The sequence below is a fragment of the Eimeria necatrix genome, genomic scaffold (genome assembly GCF_000499385.1).
Source record: "Eimeria necatrix Houghton genomic scaffold, Enh_scaff796, whole genome shotgun sequence".
Taxonomy (NCBI): domain Eukaryota; phylum Apicomplexa; class Conoidasida; order Eucoccidiorida; family Eimeriidae; genus Eimeria; species Eimeria necatrix.
Window position 1 is genome coordinate 1 of NW_013654615.1, and position 9,060 is coordinate 9,060.

The 9,060-nt window shown below is 52.6% G+C and overlaps 2 protein-coding genes across 2 annotated transcripts; one reads left to right on the top strand and one right to left on the bottom strand.

Moving 5' to 3' along the window:
* On the top strand, positions 1-2,456 carry ENH_00076290 (mitochondrial branched-chain alpha-keto acid dehydrogenase E1, putative; the record flags this gene model as incomplete). The annotated part of the gene is made up of 6 exons (XM_013582966.1): positions 1-134; positions 531-609; positions 869-956; positions 1,360-1,551; positions 1,852-1,943; positions 2,197-2,456. Coding segments are annotated over 6 exons (845 nt in total), but the record flags the coding sequence as incomplete, so codon positions are not given.
* Positions 2,457-3,849: 1,393 nt separating this feature from the next.
* ENH_00076300 (hypothetical protein, conserved) lies at positions 3,850-8,324 on the bottom strand (the record flags this gene model as incomplete). Its single annotated transcript, XM_013582967.1, has 7 exons — positions 3,850-3,856; positions 4,510-4,625; positions 5,180-5,287; positions 5,495-5,568; positions 5,794-5,985; positions 6,429-6,750; positions 8,109-8,324. 7 exons carry the CDS (start codon positions 8,322-8,324, stop codon positions 3,850-3,852), a joined length of 1,035 nt encoding a protein of 344 aa, XP_013438421.1.
* Between the last annotated feature and the right edge of the window lie 736 nt (positions 8,325-9,060).

Sequence of the window (9,060 nt, forward strand, 5' to 3'; positions counted from 1 at the left end):
GGTTTACAATTGAAGACGTTTTGGGGCAGCTCTTAAGCACCAAAGCAGATGAAGGCAAAGGCAGGCAAATGCCAATTTCTTATTCCAAACACCAAATAGGCCTTCACACTATTTGCACGCCCCTCACCACCCAGGTGAGCTGCTGCTGCTGCTGCTGCTGCTGCTGCTGCTGCTGCTGTGTTTGCTGCTGTTGCTGCTGATGCTGTTCTTGTTGCGGCTGTGTTTGCTGCTGGTGCCGCTATTGTTTTGTGGAGCTGCTGCTGTTGGTGGTGCTGCGGCTGCTGCTGCTGTTTGTGGTGCTGCTGTTGCGGCTGCTGTTGCTGTTTTTGCTGCTGTTGGTGGTATTGCTGCTGTTGCTGTTGCTGCTGCTGCTGCTGCTCTTGGCGTGTCTTTTAGTGTTTCTGCTGCTGGTGGACATGCAGCATTTAGCGACTGCGTGTCTGGCGCAGTGTCGAGGGTTTCAGGGTTTAGGGTTTAGGGTTTAGGGTTTAGGGTTTAGGGTTTAGGGTTTAGGGTTTGTTGTTTAACAGGTGCCCCACAGCATGGGGGCTGGGTATGCCTTCCGCCTGGGTAATGAAAAGAGAATTTCTGTCGGCTTCTTCGGTGAAGGTGAGAATCAGATTTTAGGGTTTAGGGTTTAGGGTTTAGGGTTTAGGGTTTGGGGCATGGCTCAAAGTATGGGCCAACAGTTTCGTCCTTTTCCGCGAATTTCCTGGAGCCAATGCCGCGTTGGTTGGTGTAGGGTTTAGGGTTTAGGGTTTCGGCTCTAGGGTTTAGGGTTTCGGTTCTAGGGTTTGGGGTTTAGGGGTTTGGTTCTAGGGTTTAGGGTTTAGGGTTTAGGGTTTAGGGTTTAGGGTTTGTGTTTCAGGTGCTGCAAGCGAGGGCGACTTCCACGCAGCTGCGAACTTCGCAGCCACTTTAAAAGGAAACACTTTGTTGGTGTGCAGAAACAACGGGTGAGCCCCAAACCCTAAACCCTAAACCCCAAACCCTAAACCCTAAACCCTAAACCCTAAACCCTCGCGGGCGGTGGGCGTGCGCGTTTTTATTTTTATTTTAATAATTATTACAACAGTACTTTAATTATAAATAATAATAATAATGATAAATGATGTTTAATTTAATTGCCAGTATAAACTGATGCAAATAGTGCTGCTGCTGCTGCAAATAGCGCTGCTGCTGCTGCTGCTGCTGCTAGTACTACTACTGCTGCTGCTGCTGCAAATACTGCTGCTGCTGCTGCAAACACTGCTGCTGCTGCTCCTGCTGCAAATACTACTGCTGCTGCTGCAAACACTGCTGCTGCTGCTAATGCCGCTGCTGCTGCTGCTGCTGCTGCTGCTGCTGCTGCTGCTGCAGGTACGCGATATCGACTCCCGTGAAGGACCAGTACGCTGGAGACGGAATAGCGATAAGGGGAATAGCGTACGGAATGCGAACAGTGCGGGTTGATGGAAATGATCTTTTTGCTTCTTATTTGGCAACAAAAGCTGCCAGAGAACTCATTTTAGAGACCAATGAACCCGTCATGATGGAGTTCATGACCTACAGGTGCGCCCTAGGGTTTAGGGTTTAGGGTTTCGCGTTGAAAGCGGCTCTCCGGGGGTCTCGGGGCACGTTTTAGGGTTTAGGGTTTAGGGTTTAGGGTTTAGGGTTTGCGGCGGGGGGAGGGTTTGCGCGCTGCAGCGGCTTCCGCATCAAATGGGCTTTTGGTTCTTTTTCAGTTCTAAACTCCTCCATGGATTAAATAAATTAATTTATTTAATTTAATTTAATTTAATTAATTTAATTTAATTTAATTTAATTAATTTAATTAATTCAAATTATTTAATTAATTTATTTAATTCTCAGAGTCGGCCAGCACAGCACTTCGGACGACAGCTCGGCCTACAGGCCCGCGGGCGAACTGGAGGCTTGGAACGCCTCGGGCATTTTGCCGATTGGTGAGAATTGGAAATTAAATTAAATTAATTTAATTTAATTTAAATAAATTAAATAAATTAAAATTAAATAAATTAAAATTAAATAAATTAAAATTAAATAAATTAAATAAATAAAGCCCTTAAAGCGCTCCATTCCGCCATTCGACGGGCCCGCGGGGCCCCCAGAACGCCCATGCCCCCCGCCCTGCTGCTGCTGCTGCTGCTGCTGCTGTTGCTGCTGCTGCTGCTGCTGCTGCTGCTGCTGCTGCTGCAGCGCGTCTGCGGAAGTACCTGACGCAGCAGGGCTGGTGGACGGACGAGGAGGAGGAGGCTTTGCGTCGGGAGGCGCGGGCTGAGATGCTGCAGAAAATGAAAGAAGCAGAAAAAATAAAAAGATGGAAAGTGACAGAAGGCCTTTTCGAAGATGTCTGGAGCCACCCTGTACAGACACTCGAAGAGCAAAAGCAAGACTTCCTCAAACACATGCAAACCCACAAGGACAAGTACGACCTCTCCAAGTACGAGGGCCTCTAAACAGCCCCACGCATGCATGCGGCGCGTTCAGAAAGCCCCAAGAGGAACGGGGCGTCCATACATTCTGCTTGCTGCGTGCGTACGCGCCGCCCCACACGCGCAAAGCCCCAAACCACATGTGCATGCATGCATGCGTTGTTGCATGCATGCGTGCATGCATGCATGCGCTGTTGCATGCATGCATGCATGCGTTGTTGCATGCATGCATGCACGCATGCATGCATGCAGGGGCGCGGGGGGCTGGCGGTGACAGACAGCGTCTGGGGCTTTAGTTGAGGCCCTTCCTGGGCAGAGAGAGACGGAAACAACTGCCATTTTGCATGCATGCATGCATGCATGCATGCATTCTTGCATGCATGCATGCATGCATGCATGCATGCGCAAACAGCCCCAAATGTTGAGTCGTTGAGAGCCCAATGAACAGTGTGGGGCCGCTGCATGAAGGCCTAATATCCCTACAGCTGCAGCTGGGGCTAGCCAAACCCTAAACCCTAAACCCTAAACCCTAGAAACGCAAACCCTAGCCTAACCCTCTGCATGCAGCCACAGCCCCAAACCCTCCTCCAGAGCGCCCCCAGGGGACTTTTCAAGTTGCGCATGCATGCATGCATGCAGTTAAAGATGCATGCATGCATGCAGTTAAAGATGCATGCATGCATGCAGTTAGCAAATGCATGCATGCATGCAGTTAGCAAATGCATGCATGCGTGCATGCATTCTGGATAGTGCCAGGCCTTGCGACTGCAACTGCTACAAAGAGAGACAAGTTAGCAGCAAGGAGGGCTGCGCATGCAAAGCGCAGGAAGGCCCCAATGCATGCATGCATGCATGCATGCATGCATGCATGCATGCATGCAGTTAGTGCATGCACGCATGCATGCATGGCTGCATGCCCGCATGCAGTTATTGCATGCATGCACGCATGCATGCACTAACTGCATGTATGCATGCATGCATGGCTGCATGCACGCATGCAGTTATTGCATGCATGCATGCATGCACGCATGCATGCATGCATGCATGCGTGCATGCAGAAGCTAGGTCTCTGGCCTGAGCCTCCCGGGAAAAGAAAAGAAACGAAAAGATAAAATTCGGTCCCTAACGGAGGGGGGCCCCCCGCCTGAGGGGCCCCCAGCTACTCCGGGGGGCCCCCCAGAGGCCCCTGGGGGCCCCGGGGCCCCCAGGGGCCCCTGGGGGGGGGGCCCCCTGCTGTAGTCGTGCATGCAAAGAGGGCACATCTGCAGGCGCAAAGAGGCACAGCGCAGCGTCCCAAACCCTAAACCCTAAACCCTAAACCCTAGGCTAAGCCCTAAGCTTTAAACCCTCGGCCCTGCGCGCTGGGCGCTTGAAGCCAAACCCTAAACCCCAAACCCTAAACCCCAGGCCCCAAACCCTAGCCCCTGCGCGCCAGACCCTAAACCCTAAACCCTAAACCCTAGACCCCACAGCCTGCTGAAAAGGGTTTAGGGTTTCGGGTGTATGTACACACCGCGCTGCGGCGAAACCAGGTGTCTAGACAGCTCTTGTGGAAAATGTGCCCACAAGGCAAAACCCTAACCAAAGCAGAAGGCCCGAACTCTTCGAAGCAAATTGCGCATCTGCAAGCCCCAAACGCATGCAAAACGCATGCAAAACGCATGCAAAACGCATGCAAAACGCATGCAAAACGCATGCAAAACGCATGCATGCAAGGCCCCAAACGCATGCAAACAGCGCATGCAGGCATGCAGGCATGCAGGCATGCATGCATGCCCCAAACACGCATGCATGCATGCATGCATGCATGCATGGCCCCAAACACACATGCATGCATGCATGCATGCTAAGCCCCAAACGCGCATGCATGCATGCACGCATGCAAGCAAGCCCCAAACACACATGCACGCATGCACGCATGCACGCATGCATGCAATGCCCCAAACATGCATGCATGCATGCATGCTTGCAATGCATGCATGCATGCATGCAATGCCCCAAACATGCATGCATGCATGCATGCATGCATGCTTTGCATGCATGCATGCATGCATGCATGCAAAGCCCCAAAACCCACCCGGACTCTATGAAGCGACTCAAACACTCTTTGTCGCCTTCAGACTGGGGGGCCCCCGGGGGCCCCTTAGAGCCCCCCCTGTCTGCCATTTCTATTTCTACAACGCGAGAGTCCTGCTGCACGCAGCAAACCCTAAACCCTAAACCCTAAACCCTAAACCCTAAACCCTAAACCCTAGGGCCTCCAGTCGAGGCGCCGGCGCCACGGGTAAGCCAGAGCTACATATTAAAAGCACTGAACGCTGTACCGCGAGCCCCGCAGCCCCTGAAACCCAAACCCTAAACCCTAAACCCTAAACCCTAAACCCTAAACCCTCGAAGCTCACAGAGTCCCGCGTGCTCCCTGAAGAGGGGGCCCCCCGGGGGCCCCTCGGGGGGCCCCCGTTGGCTGCGTGGAATTCCCTCAAGACAGCTGCGTAGGGTTTAGCAGGGCTCCAGGTGTCAATATGCCGCAAGTAGCTGGGGGGCTGCAGCAGCAGCAGCAGCAGCAGCAGCAGCAGCAGCAGCAGCAGCAGCGGAAGCAGCAGCAGCAGCAGCAGCAAGAACGTGTGGCGCTCGCTTAAGCGTCTTTTTCGAAGCAGGCACGGCAGGCGCGAGCGCGACCCCACGAACTAGGGTTTAGGGTTTAGGGTTTAGGGTTTAGGGTTTAGGGTTTAGGGTTTAGGGTTTACTTCGGGCCGAGGGGGGGGCCTGGGGGTGGGGTCCCCAGGGTTTGGCAAATCAAATTCAGCAAATCTGCTGCGGCGGCCGAAGTAGCGAGAAAGAGAATAAACCACCGTCTGCACAAACCCTAAACCCTAAACCCTAAACCCTAAACCCTAAGCCCTGCCCTCATTCCCTCTCCTTGGACCGTAAAACCCTAAACCCTAACTCAAACCCTCATCGACCACAAACCGCAGCAAGAATCCTGCCGCAGTTTGTAGCAGCAGCAGCAGCAGCAGCAGTGGCAGCAGCAGCAGCAACAGCAGCGGCAGCAGCAGGCTTACCATGAGACCAAATACGAGAAGCCAATTGAGAAATTCCTCTAAATCATCTGCAGCAAAAAGTGCATGCGCCTGAGCTGTACAGACACCCCACTAACCCTAGCCGCAGCAGCAGCAGCAGCAGCAGCAGCAGCAGCAGCAGCAGCAGCACCGCCCCAGAGACAGCAGCACGCCATCAAGAGCCCCGCGTAAGAAGCAGCAGCAGCAACAGCAGCAGCAGTACCCAGCAAGCATCCCCTGCCCCCCACCCCCCAAGCAGCAGCAGCAGCAGCAGCAGCAGCAGCAGCAGCAGCAGCAGTCACCTGGCTGCGACTGCTGCCGGTGGCGGGGCCCCTCGGGGGGCCCCCTGCTGTCCTGCAGCAGCAGGGGGGCCCCCGGGGCCCCACTGAGCAGCGCCAAACGAATCCATTGTTCTCTAAGTGCGAGGGCCCCCGCGCTGCGGAGAGAGGGGGGTGCTGCTGCCCAGCTGCTGCTGCTTGCTGCAGCTGCTGCTGCTGCAGCACACGGACACGCAGCAGCAGCAGCAGCTGCTGCTGCTGCTGCGCGCCCCCGCGGCGCCGGAAGCAGCAGCAGCAGCAACAGCAACAGCAGCAGCAACACCGCCGCAAAAGAAACAGCAAAGCAAACGCGACAGCCGCGCCAGCTGCAGCAGCAGCAGCAGCAGCAGCAGCAGCAGCAGCAGCAGCAGCAGCAGCTATATGGGACACAATTAGTTTTGTGCTGTTTATGTAAATAATTGCAATAGTCGTGCTGCAGCTACCTGGGCTCCAGCTTGCTGCACCCATCCGGTTTGCTGCTGCAGCAAGGCACTGCAGGGGCAGCTGCAGCGGCAGCTGCTGCTGCAGCGGCTACTGCTGCAGCAGCTGCTGCAGCAGCAGATGCTGCAGCAGCAGCTGCTGCCTCTTGTTCACAGAAGAGGCAAGGGAGATGCCATCACCTCCCCAATCTGCGCCTCCGCTTGCTGCTGCTGCTGCTGCTGTTGCTGCTGCTGCTGCTGCTGTTGCTGCTGCTGTTGCTGCTGCTGCTGCTGCTACTGCTGCTGCTGCTGCTGCGGCTGCTGCTGCTGACCCTCCCTTTTCAGTACTCACGGCCGACGCAGGCGTGGCTTGCTCGTCGCCGTCTGCTGCTGTACTTCTCTCAACGCCGCTGCTGCTGCTGCTGCTCCTGCCGCTCCTGCTGCTGCTGCTGCTGCTGCTGCTGCTGCACAAGCTGCTGCAGTTCCCAAGGAATTCAAGCTTATCGGGAGGCCCCTGAGCAGCCTAAAGTGCCCCGGAAGTCTGGGGGCCCCCTGGAGGCCCCAAGAGTTTGCTGCTGCTGCGTTTGCTGCGGTGACAGGGGGGCCCCTGAAGACCAATGTAGGCTAAAGCTGCTGCTGCTGCTGCTGCTGCTGCTGCTGCTGCAGGCGAGTAATGAAAGGCATATAAACTCGAAATAAAGAAGGAAAGAAGCAGTTAGAGGGTGCGTCGTCCTGCTGCTGCGCTGCTGAGCTGCAGCATGCAGCAGCAGCAGCAGCTGCTGCTGCTGCTGCATGAGCGGCGGCGGCAGTGGCGGTGCAGCTTCAGCAGCAGCAGCAGCAGCAGCTTCAAGGCAGCAGCAGCGACAACTACTGCAAATAAACAAACAATAAATATAATTATCAAAATAAATAAGAAGCAAAAGGACAAAACAAACTGGAGAGAGAAGGCGGCAGCAGCCGCGCTGTACATACACCCCAAGAGCCTTCCGCTCCTGTCCACTGGCCCGCGCAGTGTCTGTTGACGTTTGAGGCCTCAAATGATAAATAAATTAATTTATTTATCATTTTAAAGAACATTTTGCATTTAATTGTCTTTAAAAAGCTCCATTTGCCTCCAATCTCCCTCCAAGCTCGGAGAGCAGCAGCAGCAGCGAGCCCTGCCGCTCCTGCAGCAGCAAGAAGCTGCATCTACGCGCAGCAGCAGCAGCAGCAGACGCTCGCTGCTGCTGCTGCTGCTGCTGCTGCTGCTGCTGCTCATTGCATGCAGCAGCAGCAGTGGCAGCAGCAGCAGTGGCAGCAGCAGCAGCAGAGTTAGAAGATCAGAAGCAGCAGCAAGAAGGAATTGCTCAAAGACCACTAGCACTTCGGGGAGGCAAAATGGAACTAAAAAGAAGAAAAAGAAATAAAAAAGAAATTTTAAATTAATTAAAATAAATTAAAATTAAATTTAAAATAAATTTAAAATAAATTTAAAAAAGACAAAAGAAGATACTCTTTCTTGAGAAGCAGCAGCAAACACCAACAGCCCAGAGCTGTGCTAAACGCAGCAATAACTTCTGCTGCTGCTGCAGCAGCAGCAGCCACAGCAGCAGCAGCAGCCACAGCAGCAGCAGCAGCCACAGCAGCAGCAGCAGCCACAGCAGCAGCAGCAGCAGCAGCTGCTGCTGCTGCTGCTGCTGCGACGGGTAAAAGAATAGAAAGGGAAAGTGAAGACAAGAAGCAGCAGCTTTTAATTTTTGTTTTAAAGTCTTTTAATTCCGAGCAGCAGCTCAAAAGACAAAAATATTTTTCTTTTTTCTTTTTTTATTTTCTTTTATTTATTTATTTATTTATTTTTTGTTTTTTTTGTCTTCTTTTAATTTATCTCTCCAGCTGCTGCACCGCAGAATGAGCTGGCTGCTGCTGCTGTAGCTGCTGCTGCTGTAGCTGCTGCTGCTGTAGCTGCTGCTGCTGTAGCTGCTGCTGCTGCTGTAGCTGCTGCTGCTGCCGCTGCAGTAGCCGCTGCTCTAGCTTTGGCTGTGGCTTACACTGCTGCTGCTGCTGCTGCTTCTGCTGCTGCATACGCTGCTGCTGCTGTTCCAGCTTCTGCTGCTGCATATGCTGCTGCTGCTGCTTCAGTTGCTGCTGCTGCTGCTGCTTCAGTTGCTGCTGCTACTTAATTTGCTGTTCCTTGTTTAGCTTCTGCTGCTTTGGTTTTTGGTGGCTCTATAGCTGCTGCCTCACCTACTTGCGCTGCTGCTGCTGCTGCTGCTGCTGCTGCTGCTGCATTTGTCCAGCAGCTAGACAGCATTTGTGTCTTTAAATGTTTCAACTTCGGCGTTTATCCATTCATAAATTCTTATTTTTTATATTTTAAAATGCAGCAGCAGCAGCAACAGCAACAGCAACAGCAACAGCAACAGCAACAATAGCAGCAGCAGCAACAGAAGCAGCAGAAGCAGCAGAGGAAGCGACGCGGTTTGTTGTCTGTTGCTGCAGACCTTCTGACTAAACCCTAAACCCTAAACCCTAAACCCTAAACCCTGAAATATATATAAGCAGTTCATGCACATGTTATGCGCAAACTCTAAACCCTAGTAAATATACTTTTGTAAATAATGTATGGCAACATGTAAACCCTAAACCCTAAACCCTAATTCCCTAAACCCTAAACCCTAAACCGTAACTCCCTAAACCCTAAACCTTAAATTGTGTATTATATAAAATATATATAAATATATGATACGCTTGTACCCCAAACCCTAAACCCTAAACCCTAGCAATTATAGGTAGGTACAGTTTATACGTTTACATATCTTCTTCTTGTAAACCCTAAACCCTAAACCCTAGAATT